Source organism: Sturnus vulgaris, chromosome 4 (assembly GCF_052056855.1).
Source record: "Sturnus vulgaris isolate bStuVul1 chromosome 4, bStuVul1.hap1, whole genome shotgun sequence".
Classification (NCBI taxonomy): Eukaryota; Metazoa; Chordata; class Aves; order Passeriformes; family Sturnidae; genus Sturnus; species Sturnus vulgaris.
Genome location: NC_142246.1, coordinates 63,495,564 through 63,512,479, shown reverse-complemented (window position 1 = coordinate 63,512,479; position 16,916 = coordinate 63,495,564). Strand labels below are relative to the sequence as shown.

Below are 16,916 nucleotides of genomic sequence, written 5' to 3'. Positions count from 1 at the left end.
CTGGGTGGTGAGGGCTCTCCCTTTTCTCAAGAACTTGTTTACAGAACAGCTTGAAAGGCTCAGGTGAGCAGGTCAGATTCCAGCAGTGCCAAAGGTGGCAGCCCTGCCTGGGATGGCTGGGGGCCAGCAGTGCCTGCAGTGGGAGTTGCACAAGTGGGTGCACAGCTCCTCTGTGCTCTGCAGGGGTCTGTGACCCCTGTGTCAGCAGATGCTGCTCTCCTCGACCCCAGGCCAAAGACCTTCAGGGATTTCACCATCAGAGGAGAGCCCTGGCTTGTGATGAGGAGCTGTGTGTGGAAGTTCGTCTGGAGCCTTCCCCTGCACCCCCTGCCCTGGCCCTGCCTTTAAGCCCTGGCCCGTGCATGGGCTGCAGTGTCTAGCCCTGTACCTCACTGATCCTGATGTGGCTTCCCTGTGTGCCTGGAGACTGCCTCATCCCTGCAGCCTGGGCTGGTGTTTGGCAGACTCTGGCTGATCCTTTCAGCATTGCAGCACCTACTCTACTGTCCTTACCTGGACCTGGTTACCATTTTCATTGCAGAGAGACACCTTTAGGTTAGAAAAATGTATTTATTTGTAATATGGAGTGTTGATGGTGCTAATGCATAATTGATAAATGTTGTAATTAGGCATTACATTACAAACAATAATACAAATAATTGCAGTATTTCAATAATACAAATAATTCAATAATGCTCATTACAAACACACACGAAACTGTAAGTGTTCATTAGAGCACATTTTTTTAAAACTTAATATTATGAAGTGAGATGAAACAGGCCACCCATCTCCTCTATAAATTGCTTCTTGCAAGATGCTTTTGCTCAGGGAAGAGTCCAGATTAACATGTTCTGAGGCAATCCCTTTGCACTCAATCAGGCAGCTGTGCTGTCCCAAACACAGGCTTTGTGGGCATCCTGCCTGCCTCAGCACAATGAGACAGAGCAGCCTTTCTAGAGCTGCATCTCTGCTTGCTAACACTCCCTGTTATACAGGTGTGTTCCAGCTGCAGGTGTGGGATAAGCCCTTAGGTGTGCCTGGGAATGGTGGCCTGGGAGCACCTGCCTGAGCTCTGTTCTGAATCAAGCCAGCTGAACTCTGCTCAGCACATGTTCTGTTTTCACTGGAGCCTCTGGGAAATGACAATCAATTCTTGCTTTTCACTGACTGCTTTTCTGCCCAATGACTGCATCAAACTTTGGAGTGGTCATCTTCTTCAGAAGGTTCAGGGCACGTTCTGGAAATACCCTGAAAGAGACAGTGACATGAAATTAAACGTGAGATAGGAAAATTATGGGAAAAAGTGGCACTGTAGGTAAGGGGGGAGCTGGTCTGGGATCAAAATGCATGCATACATATAGACTGAGACTAAGTATTAAACTGGGCATTATTTCCATAGCTTTCATCAATCTCTGACTAACTGAAGTCCAGCCCCGGCCTTTTAGGACAGTTCCAATGCCAGGTATCTACGGGCAGTATGTGAACTGCAATATGGCTGCAGGATCCAGGAAGGTTCAATATTGTACAGTGGTAGTTGTGTATTACATTTCATGCTCTGAAAAGCAGCAGGCCTGTGGAAAGATAAGATGTTAAAACTGAGGTGCAGTTTCCACTCCTAAGGTTGCTTCTCTTAAAGAGCTTTGTCTCTTTATTCCCCCTGTCCTAAATTATGACAAAAAAAGTGAATTATTCTAAGTGATTGGACAGCATCAATTTTGACTTGCCTATGCTTCTGCAGGCTTGCACTCTCAACAAGCAGCTCTTGGATTTGCAAAAAGATTTAAAATATATTTCCGACTGTCTGGTGTTTGGTTTAACAAACAAGAAATTACCACGTGTTTCATGAGAAACTATAGGATTTAACTGAGAAGCTAACTTAGTTGTTGAGATGTGAATTCCAGATTTGGAACTGGAACTCTGGTAAAAACACCTCCTCAACAGAGCAGCTGCACTGGATAATTAAGTTGTGTGAGAGGATAAATCTTGCTTTATATAGCAGAGAACAGTAGAGCCCTTTTAAAGGAATCTTCTCAGCCCCTGTGGCCTCAGTGCTCAAAAGAATTAACAAACACTAACAAGCATCAGGTCCTCAACTCTTTCTGGAACTTCTTCTGACTCTGAAGTAAAAAGTTTGAACCTTGTATACTCAGGTAGTGTTGTTGCTTCCACACCCATTGCCTAACTTGCCATTGTACTTACAATTCAGAAAGCAAAGCAATGTTCAGCTGTGGTGGAACAAAAACCATTTTCTGGTTGGTCACTATTCCTTCCATCAGAGCTTCTACAACTTCTTCAACCTCCAAAATCTTTCCAAGCCTACACAGGAAAGCAAACACATAAGAGTTGCAGAGATAAGAAGGGCTGGTACCAGCTGATCTAGGAGGCTTCACAAATGCACAAATTCAGGTAATTCAAACGCAACAATTACAGGGGTAAAAGGGCACTGCAGATTTTCTTTAGCCAGTGATACACACTGTTGATACACAGCCAGTTGGAACAGAGGCCTAAAGCTGGGGATAATATGCAGTGCCTTGATGCAAAGAAGGAAGCACAGGAATGCAGAGTATTGAGAGTTACCTTGCACTGGGGTTTTTGACAAAGCCAGTGTTGATAAAAACTGGACAAAGGCAAGTTGTTTTTATTCCATCCTTTCCCAGGGCAGCCAGCTCCTCTGTCAGAGCTTTATGGAATCCAACTGCAGCAAACTTGCTTGAGCTGCAGGAAGAGAAAAAGAACAAATGAGAAGGCAGAAATCCTATTTCCACCCTTCTATCACTGCAAATGGCCTAAGCCATCCTATACATACAGTACAGGTTAGTATGCAAAAACCTCCAAATAATGTAATCCAGCTGAGAGGCAGAGCAAGGACTATTCTAACTTTGCCTGTGCCAGAGTGTAGTAGATTAGATATTGAGACTTGTGGAATAATTGTGTAATTTATAGCAGGTATCACAAAAAAGGCTCTTTAGTTGCAAACAGACAAACAGACGTCAGGAATTCTTAGAAAATTGCAACTGAAGTACATCAATCAAAGGATATCCTGTTCTTTTGCATGAGAGAAGACTCCTAGAAGGAAGGCAGCCTGAATGTCTAAAATTAAGAAGGATGGGCAGGGTAGAAATGGAGATTAACCCTCTATTGTTTATTGTACTACTCAGGAGCATGTTGTAAGAGTTCTGTGTGACTTTTGAAAAGAGAAGCCTTATGCAAGCAAAGCAGGAACCACCTGCCATGGACATAGGCGTGGGCCTGAGGTTTAAATCAACTCCAAAGAACGTAAAAAACACAGGGTCAGTTTATTGATTGCTATGGATTTGGTAGTGTAACCCTGGTAAGATCCCTGCCTGGAGAGTTCTCACACTGCTTACAGTGAGTTACTTTCTAAGAAGAACTCCCAGGAGAAGATTGCTCTAAGAAGGAGTGTTCCCAGGGGAAGACTGTTGCAGCTGGAGCTGCCTTTATAGAAGGCTGGATGTGGTGCAGGATGGCAACATGCAGTCTAACAGGGTTTTGGTGCCTGCACTGTGATTTTCCTGACACGTTTAAAGTAGAAAAGTAATTTGATGTCATGATGGCAGAAGGTCAGAGGGGAGGTCAGAAGGGAGCCTCTCATGGTGAGAGGCTGCTTTACAACACCCAGCCAGGGCAAACAGGCAGAGGAGGTGTTCTAAAAGCAGCTGGCAGAAGTCTCATGGTTTCCAGCCCTTCAACTTCCAGCCTCATGTCAGCTGGAAATACAACACAGCAGAGAGGAAGCGGCCTAGGAGGTTCCTGGAGTGTTTGGAAAACAACCTCCTAACACAGCTGGTAGGAGAGCCTACTGGAAGAGATGCCCTGGTAGACCTGTTGTTTGTGAGCAGAGCACTGGTGGGTGATGTGGTGGTTGGTGGCAGTCTTGGGCAAAGGGACCATGAAATGACAGAGTTTTCAATAGTGGGTGAAGTAAAGAGGGGCACCAGAACTTCTGCCTTGGACTTCCAGTGGGCAGACCTTGGCATAGTTTGAGACATTGCTTGACAGTCAGCCCTGAAGGGGAAAGGGGTCCAGGAAGGCTGGATATGCTTTAAAAAGCAATTGTGAAATATTCAAGAGCAGCCTGTCCCCATGTGGTTGAAAGACAAGTGGTCAGGGAAAAAGACCAGCCTGGTTAAACAAGAGTACTTAGGGAAAAAAACCCAATGCATTCTCTCCAGATGGAGGGTCAGAAAACTTGGGAGGACTATAAAGATGTTGCAAGGTCACATAAGGAGAAGATTAGAAGGACCAAAGCCCAACTAGAACTTGGCCTTAGAGACAACAAAAAAGTTTTCTATAAATACAGCAAAAAGAGGCTCAAGGAATGTCTCCAACATTTGTTGAATGCAGAAGGTAGTGTAGTGACAGAGGATGAGGAAAAGGCAGAGGAACTTAATACCTTCTTTGTCTCAGTCTTTAATATTGTCCAGCTGTCCCTCAGGATTCTCAGCTCCCAGAGCTGGAAGTTAGGGACAGAGAGCTGAGGGAAGGGCCCATAATTCAGGAGGAAATGGTTAGTAACCTGCTGTGCCAATTAGACACTCACATGTCTATGCCCTCTGATGAGATCCATGCCAGAGTTATGACGGAACTGTTGAAAGAACTTGCCCAACCACTTCAATCACCTGCCAGCAGTCCTAGTTAACTGGACAAGTGTCATCTGGCTGGAAATTAGCAAATGTAATACCCATCTACAACAAGGGTTAGAAGGATTATCCAGGGAGTTACAGGCCTGTAAGCCTAACCTTGGTTCTGGACAAGGTTATAGAAAAGATCTTCCTGAGTGCCATTACAAGGCACATGCAGGGGATCAAGCCCAGCCAAGATGGATTTATGAAAGGAAGGCCCTGCATGACCAACCTGATCTCTCTGTATGACAAAATGGTCAACCTAGTAGATGAGGGGAAGGCTGTGGATGTGTCTATGCAGGGTCTGTCTAGACTTTACTAAAGTGTTTGATGCCATCTGCCACAGCATCCTCCTAGAAAAACTGGCTGCTTGCAGCTCCGGTGGGTGGACTCTCCCTCCAATGGGTAAAAATCAGGCTGGATGGCTGGGCCCAGAGCACTGTGGTGAGTGGAGATAAATCCAGCTGGCACCAGTGGTGTTCCCCAGGGCTCCACCTTGGGCTGGTCCTGTTTAACATCCTTAGGGATGATCTGGACACAGGGATCAGGGCACCCTCAGGAGCTGGGCAGGAGACACTGAGCTGGGTGGAAGTGCTGATGTGCTCAGGGGATGGGAGGCTCTGCTGGAGACCTGGACACACTCCATCAGTGGGCTGAGGACACAGCTGCAGGAGGCTCAAGAAGGTGAAGTGTCAGGTTCTGCACCTGAGCCATGCAGTGATACAGGCTGGGTGAGGAGTGGCTTGGGACACAAAGGGACACCTGGAGTGCTGGTTGACAGCAGCTGAACCTGAGTGTGCCCAGGTGGCCACGAGAGCCAATGGCACCCTGGCCTGGATCAGCCAGCAGGACAGGGGAGGGGCTGCTCCCCTGTACTGGGCACTGGTGAGGCCACACCTTGAGTGCTGTGACCAGTTCTGGGACCCTCGCTTTAAAAAGGACATTGAGGAGCTGGAGCACGTCCAGAGAAGGGAAACAAGGCTCAAGAAAGGTCTAGGAAACATGTCTTGTGAGGAATGGCTGAGGGGGCTGGGTTTGTTTAGTCTGGAGAAGAGCAGGCTGAGGAGGGTCACCATGACTCTCTACAAGTCCCTGAAAGGTTGGAGGGAGGTGGAGTCAGTCTCTTCTGCCATGCCTGCAGTAAGAGGAATAGAGGAAATGGCCTTAGGCTGAGACTGGGGAAATTCAGATGAGATATTAGAAAAACATCTTTTCACTGTAAGGGTGATCAGACACTGGCATAGGCTCCTCAGAGAGGTGGGGCAGTCACCACACTGCAGGTGTTTAAGAGGCATTTGGATCTGGTGATATGGTGAAATGGTTTAGGGGTTACACTGGCAGTGCTGGGTGGATGGTTGGACTGGATGATCTTAATGGTCTATTCCTACCCTGATGATTCTATTTTTATACTCTACAGTCAATACTACAATGGTAAAAAGATCAAAAGCTATTCAGTAAGGGCTTACTTGACAACACTACAACAAATAACTACATTCTAAGTAGGAGAAGGGAAGAGAATACCTTTTTTGCCAAGCAAAAGTCTGCGTTGGTGGGCAGAGAAAACAGGAGAGTCTTTCATTAGTAGATATGTCACATGACTATTCTTTCATACACACATTACTCACAGAGTCAGAGCTAATAACTTGGTGCTTTCTTATGGACAAGATAATTAAAATTAAAAACAAATTAAGCAAGCTGATTTCAAAATCACTTACCAATATGCCACCATGTAAGGAGTGACAAAATGACCTGCTGCTGAAGCCACTGTGACAATGTGCCCATAGTTGTTGTTCATCATGACTGGCAGAAAAGCTCGCGTGGTCTTGGAAGTCATTTAAACCAAGAGGCAAAAATACAGGGGGCAGGAAGAAGGAAAAGAACATTATTTTCTTAGGCATACTCAGCACTGACCCTCAATGTCATTCACTAGGTGGCCAAAGCTATCCCTAAAGCTGTGAGCTGCACAGCACCTCAGATTCCCAGAGCCCCAGGGATACCTGCTCTCTGACCAGAGGTGCAGCTGGCAACCTGCTCTCCAAAGGTTTCAGCAGCTGGCTATAAACAGGAGATGGTTTTCACACCTTTCCTTTGCTGTTTTCAAGGTTTCAGGTGCCAGCAGAAATGCTGGCAGGGTCTCACCCCCAGCATGTACAATAAATCACTTGTCAACCCATGGCTTCTCTTCTCTTCTGCCACAAACATGCATTGCTGAAAGCCTCCCACCCTGTCAGCCCCACGACTCCTCTGACAGAGGCCAGTGCATGCTGCAGGTGAGGCTGTCCCCAGCCAGCTCACATCAGCAAGAGGCCATTCCAGGTTCCCAGCACACAGCCTGCTTTGTGCCTCCGTGCTATATAGGGATTTGGTAATTCACTGCTAATAACGGTTGGTCTAAATGTGCCTCCTCAATGACACTCCCAAAAAAACTGTAGCTACAGATGGTGCTGGTCCTTACCCACATGTGACCCAGAATGTTGACTTCAAACATCTTTTCTATCTGGTGTTCCTGAGTCGAGAGAAAGTCAGCAGCTGTAATAACACCAGCATTGTTCACCAGGATGGTCACATCCCCAATATCCTTCTTCACCTTTTGGAGAGAAAACAAAACCCAAAATTGTGTCTGTCACTCAGGGGAAGAAACAAGTATGCAAGCGTGGGGAAGATGAGCCATAACTAATTAAATTCTTAACAATGCATCTTTAAGGGATAGGAAGATCATGCCACATTTCCAGATATGGCATGACAGGAACTTTGCAGTAGAGCCATGAAATCTGGTGTAGAACTGATTCTTCCCCAGTAATTAATGCCACTATTTACTGTGTTCCAAAAACTGTGCCCAGTTTGGACTGTGTAGTCACAGTTGGGACCATGAGATAGAGACTGTTTCGAGGCAGCTGGACCACAGCCATTACAATAAAATGTTCCATATGTCCTCAGTGCTATGTTCCTTCAGAGGCTGGAGCCCTAGAAATCAAATTTGCCAATAGGATGTGATATGCTGGAGCCTCCCAAATAGGATGAGACTGGCTGTGCTCCTGGAAATGCTACAGCACTCTGTGTGCAGAGAGCAGCGAGGAGTGGGGAGTTTCCAAGGGCTTGCAGGATTTGTGTGCAAGCCCTCTTCTCTAGATGCCCTGCCTTCTCTGGAAATCAGGCATGGTTGGGAAAGCCTTTGGCCATGCCCCTGCTGCCCCACCTTGTCTGCAGTGCTGTAGATCTCCTCCCGTTTGCTGCAGTCCACCACAAAGGTTTGAACAGTGGCTCCCAGCTTCTGGCATTCTGCTGCCGTCTCCTCAACGCCGTGCTGGAAGAGGCAGAGAGAAAGACACGGTGCAGAGCTGAGCAGCAGAGGCTGAAGATGTGCCTGGATTGAGCAACCACTGCCCAGCCCCAGAACAGCTCATGGCTACCCAGGGAAAGAGCTCTGGGTGGGGTTGCTGAAAGGGACGGGCATTCCAACCTTAAATTAGGATCTGTGTGTAGTGACAGCCAGAGAGGCAGGGTGGCAACAAGAGTGAGTTTGGCTTGGTAAGGCATACAGAGCAAGGCTGCAGAAAGGGGGCACATGGTGCCTATCACAGCACAGCAGGCAGCACTGTGAGTGTAAACAGCTCGTAAAACACAGGGCTGGCTGGCATTTTGACATATAAAAACTGGCTCTATGTGTTTCTGTATTTACATGCTGGGTCTGAGAAGAGAGGTGCCCTCCACACTGTACAATGTGGAATGATTATAATTTCAGAATGACCTTTGATACACATAGGTCAGAAGCTCCCCAAAGTCATTACATGAACTCACTAAGCCAGAGCAGAAGTGACTTTGTTGTATCCCTGTTCCCAGGTGCCAGACAGACATGTCAGTGGGAACCTGTGCAGTGAAAAGCTCTAGGTCACAAATAGCATGGGACAGCTCAGCAGTCCCTGTGCTGGGTGACTGGGCAGCTGTCCTCAACACCAGCTGCTGTTTAATGCTGAGAGACCCCAAGAAGGAGGCCTTGTCAAGGCAGTTGCGTTGGAGGAACATATTCCTAAATCCTCTGGAATCCACAACCTCCCTTGGCGCTGTATTTCAGTTCCTGCTGACACCCACGCTCACAATCTCTTCCCGGTACTGAAGCCAGGCGTCGCTCGCTACTAAATTTATACCTTAATCCCCCCATTCCATCCAGTGAATACGACCAATTCTCTGCTTCACTCCAGCCCTGTACACTTTGAGAGAGCAGTGCCACGCCTCCTCCCTCCGCTCCAATGTCTGGTCTTAGGCATAATGGGTACCACGAACAGAGACTGAAAAAGTTCAACCCTGTTTATCCATCCTCTCACTCAACTTGTCTTAGGTTTGGTGTATTTTTTTTTGTGGTGGGAAGGGTTCTGTTTTGAAGCTTCATGATGAACTCCTTTGCTGACCCAGTGTGTCAGAAGAAGGAAGCACAGTCTCTGACCCTCCCTGTAGCCTCTCACCTACACCCAGCACTTGGCCTGGATCCCTTCTGAATGCCATGCTGCATGTTTGTATCTGCCCATCCTCCACTTGCCACGGCTTTTTTTCATTCCAGTCAAGTCATCTGAAATAAAGAGCTTGGGCCAGTGCAAACATTTAGAGAGATGCCATCCAAGCGTGCAGCTGCCCAGAGGGCAGCAGGGCTCACACACAGCCCGGCACAGCGATGCTGCTGACGGGAGCGCAGAGAAAACACATCTCCCAGCAATGCACACACAAACCCCGAGGCTACAGAGGGAACAAGTGCAGGCAGAGCTGCTCCTCTCTGCAAACAGCCTTCTGGTCCCAGCGCGCTTTCTCTGCCAGCCCAGGCAGCGGCTGCACCAGCAGCTCCCTCCCTTCCGGAGGGAGCTTCCGCAGTCCCTCCCGCAGCTGCTCTGCCCGCTGCTGCCTGCTCCCTGCCGAGCAGCACCGGGTGCCGGAGGGACCAGAGCCCCACATCCTCTGCTGCCAGCGGGGCCGAAGCCCCTCGTGGCGCTCAGCAGCATCCCAGCGGGAGCCGACGGGAGCGGGCTGGGAGGAGGCGATGGGGCTGCAATGTGGTGCTGCCCTTCCGACGGCCCTAAGTCCCCCGGAGTGCACCCGGAGGTCACGGAGTGAGGACACGAGTGTGCCATTACCTTATTGATGTCCCACAGCACCAGCCTGCTCCGGCGCTTGGCGAACTCCAAGGCGGTCGCTCTCCCGACGCCATGGCCAGCGCCCGTGATGAGCACCAGTTCCCCGCTGAGAGACTTTCTCCTGGCAGGCACGAAGAGCTTCACAAAAGCCTCCAGGTAGGAGTAGAGGAGCGTGACCAGGAACAGGAGAACCTCCACAAACAGATTCATTGTTTTCCCGGATCTCCTCCGGTGCCCGAACTGAGCCGCGGCTCCGCCGCCTCCGCCCGCCCCACAGCCTGCCGAGACCACACCCCCGGAGGTTCGGCGCCCAATCAGAGAGCGAGGGTGTGTCTGTAGGCGGGGCCTTGCCCGTTCTGGGGGCGGGCCCTGTCTGTGGGCGTGTCTGTGGGCGGGGCCGGGGCTGGGTGCGCTCCGAGCCGCGCTGTCAAAGCTTTTCCCGGCTCCACAGGGGAGGGAAAATAACCTGGGAAATAGCGACTCTTAGGTTGGGATAAGGTAGTTGATTAAAGTAAAAGGTATAGAAGAGAAAAGGTTATTCTCTACTTCCCTGCGGGAAGCAGGGCTTCCGCACGCACATCAGTCGCTCCGGAAGGCAAACACTGTAAATAACAAATGCCCTCCCTCCCCTTCCTCCTTCTCCATTCCTTATGTTTTATGTCCCAGCTGACGTCACGTGGCATGGAATAACCCTTTGGCCGTTTCGGGTCAGCTGGCCTGGCTGTGTCCCCTCCCAGGACCTTGCCCACCGGTGCGGCTGGGAATGCTGGGGACACAGCGCTGACGCTCTGGGAACGCTGCCCAGCGGGCAGCCAAAACACGGGTGTGTTACCGGCCCCTCCCCGAGTGCCGCTGCACGTCCCGGGGCTGCCGCGGGCACGGAGCTCCGCCCCAGCCGGAGCCGGCACCGGGCGCTGCCATTGGCGCTGCTGCCGCCAATGCGGGGCCGGCTTGTACAGCGCGGGGCGGCAAGGAGCGGGATCGGGGAGCGGGATCAAAGAGCGGGCCCAAAGGGCGGCATCCCGGAGCGGGATCAAGGGGCGGCATCTCGGAGCGGGCTGCCTCGCATCGCCGGCCCAGCGCGCCACCGCCGGCCTAGCGGCCCGGCCCGGCCCGGCCCCGGGGCTGAGGCTGAGGCGCGGTCGCTGCGGTGCGGTCGCGGTCGCGGCCGGGCCGATGCCACTGCCCGCCGGTGCTCTGCCTCGGGCGGTGGCCGTGCTCTCGTTCTCCGTCCTGCTGGGCGCTGCCCAGCGCCGCCCGGCCCTCAGGTACGGCGGGCTGTGGCGCTGGCGGAGCCGCATTGTCGCTGCGGCCTGTTCCGCCGGGACCAGCCGCCTCACGGCCCGGCCGGGATCCCGGGGCTGCCGTGCTCCTCCTGCCCGCCCAGGGGAGCTTGGCCGGAGTGTGCGGTGTCCCTCGGGTGTCCCCTTGGGGCGGGGCAGAAAGGCAAGCGGGGCTGTCCCTTACAGCGGGGTAATTACTGCAAAGTGCAAGAGCGGTTTTGCCCTTTCCCACGCCTCTTGGTTTTTGTGAGCTTCAGGCGCTTCGCGAGTTGAATATTAGGAAGAATTTCTTCTAATTTCATTAGACTTTGGAATGGGCTGCTCAGGGAGGTGGTGGGATCACCATCCCCGGAGGTGTTTCAGGAAAGACTGGACGTGGCACTCAGTACCACGGTCGAGGTGGCACGGTGGTATTTGGTCATAGGTTGGGTCTTCTCCAACCTAGTTGATTCTGTGAAAGACCTGAGTCTATTCTGCTTTCTGTACTTTGCAGATCGGTTGTTAAATAGCAAGTTAAAACCTAATGGATGAGACGTTATTTTTATTTTTTCTTTTGGTAGTTTATCTGCAAGCTGTTGGTCCCGTCCTCATCCTGTAAACATGCTCAACAGTTACAATGTGAAGTTCCAGCACAGCAAAGCTCTCACCTCCCCATATCCAGGATCGCACATTGAGCGTAGCCAAGTTCCTGAAGATAAAGTGGGCTGGCTGACTGAGTGGAAAGATTATAATCCTGTGGAGTACACTGCAAAGTCTGTTTTGGCCGGACCCAGTTGGGCAGATCCCCAGATCAAGTGAGTGGAAATGGTGGCTTTTTTCCCCTCTGAAAATGAAAGCAGGAAATAGTCATGAGTTGAGTTAACAAGATCATCTTAAGTGATGTGTGATTCTGCAGTGATGTGTGAAAATTAAGGTTAAGGAAGGTGATAATTGGAGAACTGAGTCGTTTGGGTTTTTTGTGAGGGTATTTGACACATGATTTTGCTGAGCTGATGGTTGAGATTGGAATAATAGACAGCTGTTGATGCTGTGCAAGTATTCCTCTGTGTTGTGAGCTAAATAAAAATCTAATTCTCCTTAAGAATTTGGAAGAACATTTTAGTGATACACTCGTTTGCTCATGGTTGGAATGTAACATGATAAAAGAAAGTGTAATTGTAGTTTTTGAAGGGAGCACTCTGATTCAGGAAATGTGAAAGGTTGAATTAATTACAGAATTTTTTTGTGACTGTGTAACAATGAGGGTGTCAGCTCTTCTGTCTCAAGTAACAGGGGATGGGACAAGAGGAAGTAGCCTCACCTTGTGCCAGGGGAGGTTTAGATTGGATATTAGGAAACATTTTTTCACCAGTAAGTTTGTTAGGCACTGGAAAAGGTTGCCTAGGGAAGTGGAAAATCCCTAGTTTTAAATCCCTGGAGGTATTTAAAAGACATCTGGATGTGGCACATGGGGACATGGTTTAGGGGTGGGCTTGCCAGTGCTACGTTGAACTTGGTGATTTTAAAAGTCTTCTCCAACCAAAATGATTCTGTCATTCTACAACTCTTAATCTTAACAAAAATACCTTTGAAACTCTTTGTCTAAATGAAGATTGAGAGAGATGCAATATTAAATACTTTAGTTCTGCAGGGACTGTAATCAGAAAAGGTTAGGACTTCATAGCCTCTTTTAGAAAAGGGTGGGCCTGCAATTCCAGTTCTGGTAAAAACTGCTCATCAACACACTCCAAGGGGCGTTGCTTGTCTGATGGCTGGCATACAAGCTTTTGTGTTTTACAGTTTGTCTCTCTCTATTAAATTCTTATTTGCCACGCAGCCATGAAGGTTTTTCTCCCAAATTCAACGAGAGAGATGGAGAAGTGGAGAGGAAGAGTCTGAATGGCTTGTATGTGGTCGAAAATGGGAGACCCCGGTGAGTGTGGGGTTTTTGTTTGCACATTCATTTCACTGATGTAGTTTCAGTGCTCTTACAGGTCTGTCAGTCCCAGTACATGTTACCTGCTAGGACAAAGCCAAGAGAGAAAAATGGAATCTAGTTTGATGAATCTAAGTTGATGAAAGAGAAAAACATATTGTGTCTCTTGCCCTTTAATGCATGTATGTGCTTTAACACCAAATATGTGTTGCTGTCCTTCCCTTTTTTGTTACTTAGTCTTGATCTGTTGGTTTTTTGAGTTTGTTTTGTTTTATTTTGTTTGTTTTGGTTGGGGTTTTTGTTTGGCTGTTGGGATTTTTTTTGGTAGAATATTTTGAATGTGGGTAAATAAATACGTTTAATGTACTTCTGTGTTAAGGGTTTGGAAATTTAGCAGAAAATAAACTCCCTTTTGTTACAGCTGGTCCTGAGAGATCAGAGGAGCTGGTTGTGGCTGGGCTTAATTTCCAGCTGGAACCAGTTCAGGACTATATGAGTCATGTACTGTGGCGTTCATTTCAGCAATCCGGTGGGAAGGACAGGCCTCACTGGCAGAGGATTGTTGGGGCGCTGGGGACCAAACCATGCTGCTGATCCTGTTGTAACCAGGTAAGGGACAGGTGACTGCAAGGTACCCTGCAGCAGAGAAAAAACCCATGCATTTTGCTTCTTTTCTGCTTCTCTGGACAGGATATTACTTTCCACAGCCCTTTTCTCTGTGTGTTCTCTATGTGTAAGACTATTCTGCTTTTGTTATGTAAGAAACACTAACTTGACTTAGGCTATGATAGGAGGAGGTGGGGTTAGGATGCTCTTTTTGTCACTGTATGCTTTGTTTTGATGTGCTTTTCCCAGCAGGATATGTGTATACTGCTAACCATTTTACACAAAGCATTCGGAAAAGATTATGTGGTTAACAGAAGTATGAGCTAGGAAGTGCCATGCTGAAGGCAGAGCCATTGTGGAGAATCATCCTGATGCATTTTACTTCTTCCCCTTTCCAGAAGGATGCCAATGCCACCGAGTTGCTTCCTTGAAAGTAAATGGTGGCATTGTTTTTGTTTTATTTTTTTGTTTAGACAGCTTTTTGCTTTGCCTATTTGTAGATCTTAGTTCTTTAATGAAGGTGATGGTGGCTGCTTGTGGCTTTGTCCTGGTGCTGCTGCAGCCTGTGTGACCATTCTGTTCCAGCAGAAACATTCTCAGCCTCATAGTATGGATTGGCACAAGTGCAGCTTGGAGAGCTTTCAGAGGAGCTGCTGCTCCCAGCCTGGCTGCAGAAACGTTCCTCCTGGGCATTTTCTGCCCTTTTGGCTGAGGAAGACCCTCAGTGTTCTGCCCTTGGTTGCAATCGTGCTGGATGGCATCTATTAGTCGTCCCCAACTGTTCATTCTCTGCTTTATTTGTCCCACACGGGTAGCAGTGCCTTGCTGTTCTTCTCTCAGGCCCGTGTGTCGAGAAGCAGCAAAACATGTTCTTGTTTGTCATTTTCTGCAGGTGGAAGAGGGATGGAAGTGGCAATAAAGTTGCTCATCCAGTTTCTGGCAAGAACATCTTGCAGTTCGTAGCCATCAAGAGGAGAGACTGTGGGGAGTGGGCCATTCCAGGGGTAAGGGCAAAGCTCCAGAGGCAGCTGGCATTTCCCTGCTGGTGAGGCCATGAGGAAGATATGGCACATGTGTGATTCAGGTGGATGTAATATACTAAGAGCCAGGAGTTAAAATGTGTAGAATCTGAGGACTAGTGTTTTTTTGTTTGTTTTCCCCACTCTAAGGGGATGGTGGACCCAGGAGAGAAGATCAGTGCAACCCTGAAGCGAGAATTTCAGGAGGAGGCCTTGAACTCTCTGCAGAAATCCCCTGAGGAGAAAGCAAAACTGGAGAAGCAGCTCCAGAAGCTGTTCAGCCAGGACCACTTCGTGGTGAGCTCTGTGTCTCTTGTGGTAGTCTCTTGAGCTGTGCATGTAGCTCACAGTTGTATGGAACTTGAAGAAGTGCAGCTGAAATGAAAATAAATTGTGATGCTCATGTTCTTGGGGTGTAGGAAATGGAAGGGACTGTTGAAAACTCTGTAAAGGCAAATGTGTCAGAGGGAAAGAAAAAAGTATGACTGATTCCACCTTGTTTGTTGTTGACACTGAGCTTGTTCTGGTTTGTTTGGGGCCTTATAGGTGTATAGAGGATATGTGGATGACCCTCGTAACACTGATAATGCCTGGATGGAGACAGAGGCTGTGAACTATCATGATGAAACAGGTAAATATCAGCAGGCATGCTCTTAGTTGCCTTTTACTCCATATGTTGGTTTGAAATTGGGACTGTTGTTGAGCTGAGAATGGCAATGAAATCAGGGGAGCATGCAAGTCAGGTGTAAAATATGGGACTCGATTCTTAAATTGATCTGTTATCTTGGACTCCCACTTTTCACCTCTAAGATAAATCAGTCTACTTAGATGCTTCTGACATGTTCAAGCCAGAGACTTCATGCAGTGACATTTCCACTGAATTTTGGGTAGCAGGTGCCAGCTGTGAAGTTTCACATGTCACTGGTCCTACATTTATTGGCCTCCAGAAGTAGTGGAGATAGTGTATCTTTGGCCTCTGTTTCCATTACAGAATAGAAAAGCATTTCCTTGGTGGTTGTCTATGAAGTCCTGAGATTCTTTTTTAAAACAGTGAAAACTCTGGGGGAAAAAGAAATTCAGAAGCCTTTATGCATCCCATCTTAAAGTAGTATTTTTGATTTTGGGGCATTCAGTAAAATTTGAATTTTTTTTTTTCTTAAGAGTATATAAGTTTCAGAATTCAGTTTGTCCTGTAGAATATGTGAGAAAAGGAGCAGTCAAAAGTTAAGCAAACAAACAAAAATCCAGGCAGATGTATTGGCTAAACTTGGAGTAATAAGTACATGTTGTCATGATGGCTTCCAGTAACTTTTCACGCTGCTGGTGATACCCTAGGGGTGGTGACAGGATGTTAACAGCACTTCTGCCATTCAGATTTGCCTTACAATAGTGCAAGTATGAAAAAGGTTTCTGGTGCAGAATCAGTGAGAAATTTAGTTGTTTCTTCTCAGAGAAGCAGTTGAAGGTTGCTGCCTGTGGAAGGGGAGAACTTATAGAATGTGAGAGGGGGAAAAAGCAGAAAGAAAAGATGCAATAGTATGTTCCAACTCTTGTTTTGTGAACAGGTGAGACGATGGATAACTTGCCTCTGGAAGCAGGTGATGATGCAGGAGTGGTGAAGTGGGTTGACATCAGTGAGAAGCTTGAGCTGTATGCGAGTCACAGCTACTTCATCAAGCTGGTGACTGAGAAACGTGCAGCCCACTGGAGTGAGGATCCTGGCTCTGAGTGCCACGAGTGATGGAGACTTGGAACTGACAGACTCTGAGAGGAGAATACATTTTCCCGCCTTGAAACAGATGTCCTTGTCATCCTCAGTGAAAATTCCGTGAAATTCAGCTGCGAAAAACACCGGACAGTGATAAACAGAGGCTTTTTCAGAGACTTCAGATGGCTTCTTTTGATTTCTTAGCTACTGTGAAATGAGAAGAATGTGGAGCTCTCACTTTGCTTTCTTGGCTTCATTATTTGCAGCTGTTTCATAATGTCTGCACATCTGCATGGCAGCACTGGCATTCTGACTGGTGCTCAGAATGCCAGTACACAGGCTCTGTATTTTTGCACTGATTCCTTTTCAGGAGTATGAATCCCTAAGGAATGAGAGACTTGTAGGATAACCTGAATAATGACTTAAATTAAGTGCTGCACAATAAAGTGAAGTTTCTGAGTCATTTCACATAGCATATCTTTGCAGTGATTTTCTACTTTGAGAGATTAGTTTTTACATTTAATTACTTTTTAGTTTACAGTGTGGCTGGGATCCACATCTGAATGTGTGACTGTACCCCTCTGTCAAAAGAAAACTGTTGGAAGATGAAACTTCATGACTG

At 48.0% G+C, this 16,916-nt stretch overlaps 2 protein-coding genes across 3 annotated transcripts; one reads left to right on the top strand and one right to left on the bottom strand.

Annotated features, from left to right (window-relative positions):
* Positions 1–550: 550 nt before the first annotated feature.
* LOC106854820 (17-beta-hydroxysteroid dehydrogenase 13-like) lies at positions 551–10,413 on the bottom strand. The gene is made up of 7 exons (XM_088164120.1): positions 9,764–10,413; positions 7,840–7,947; positions 7,099–7,230; positions 6,359–6,465; positions 2,578–2,715; positions 2,200–2,316; positions 551–1,248 (listed from the first exon to the last, which is right to left on the bottom strand). The coding sequence occupies exons 1-7, from the start codon at positions 9,971–9,973 to the stop codon at positions 1,161–1,163; spliced, it is 900 nt and encodes a 299-aa protein (XP_088020246.1). The 5' UTR covers positions 9,974–10,413; the 3' UTR covers positions 551–1,160.
* NUDT9 (nudix hydrolase 9) lies at positions 10,411–16,766 on the top strand. 2 transcript variants are annotated; one of them, XM_088164118.1, is made up of 8 exons: positions 10,411–10,586; positions 11,607–11,840; positions 12,863–12,958; positions 13,484–13,570; positions 14,460–14,571; positions 14,737–14,883; positions 15,133–15,217; positions 16,152–16,766. In XM_088164118.1, the coding sequence occupies exons 1-8, from the start codon at positions 10,414–10,416 to the stop codon at positions 16,325–16,327; spliced, it is 1,110 nt and encodes a 369-aa protein (XP_088020244.1). In that variant the 5' UTR covers positions 10,411–10,413; the 3' UTR covers positions 16,328–16,766. The 2 variants fall into 2 exon arrangements, with proteins under 2 accessions (XP_088020244.1, XP_088020245.1); XM_088164119.1 differs by lacking the exon at positions 10,411–10,586 and adding an exon at positions 10,703–11,031.
* The last annotated feature ends 150 nt before the right edge of the window (positions 16,767–16,916 follow it).

Coding starts and splice junctions, on each gene's coding strand:
- LOC106854820 (XM_088164120.1), bottom strand. CDS start 9,973: ATGAATCTGTTTGTGGAGGTTCTCCTGTTCCTGGTCACGCTCCTCTAC. Junction 7,231..7,839: donor TCTACAGCACTGCAGACAAG/GTGGGGCAGCAG, acceptor TCTCTCCAAAAG/GTGAAGAAGGATATTGGGGA. Junction 6,466..7,098: donor ACATTCTGGGTCACATGTGG/GTAAGGACCAGC, acceptor ATGACTTCCAAG/ACCACGCGAGCTTTTCTGCC.
- NUDT9 (XM_088164118.1), top strand. CDS start 10,414: ATGTTTTATGTCCCAGCTGACGTCACGTGGCATGGAATAACCCTTTGG. Junction 13,571..14,459: donor GCTGATCCTGTTGTAACCAG/GTAAGGGACAGG, acceptor CATTTTCTGCAG/GTGGAAGAGGGATGGAAGTG. Junction 14,572..14,736: donor GGGAGTGGGCCATTCCAGGG/GTAAGGGCAAAG, acceptor CCCCACTCTAAG/GGGATGGTGGACCCAGGAGA.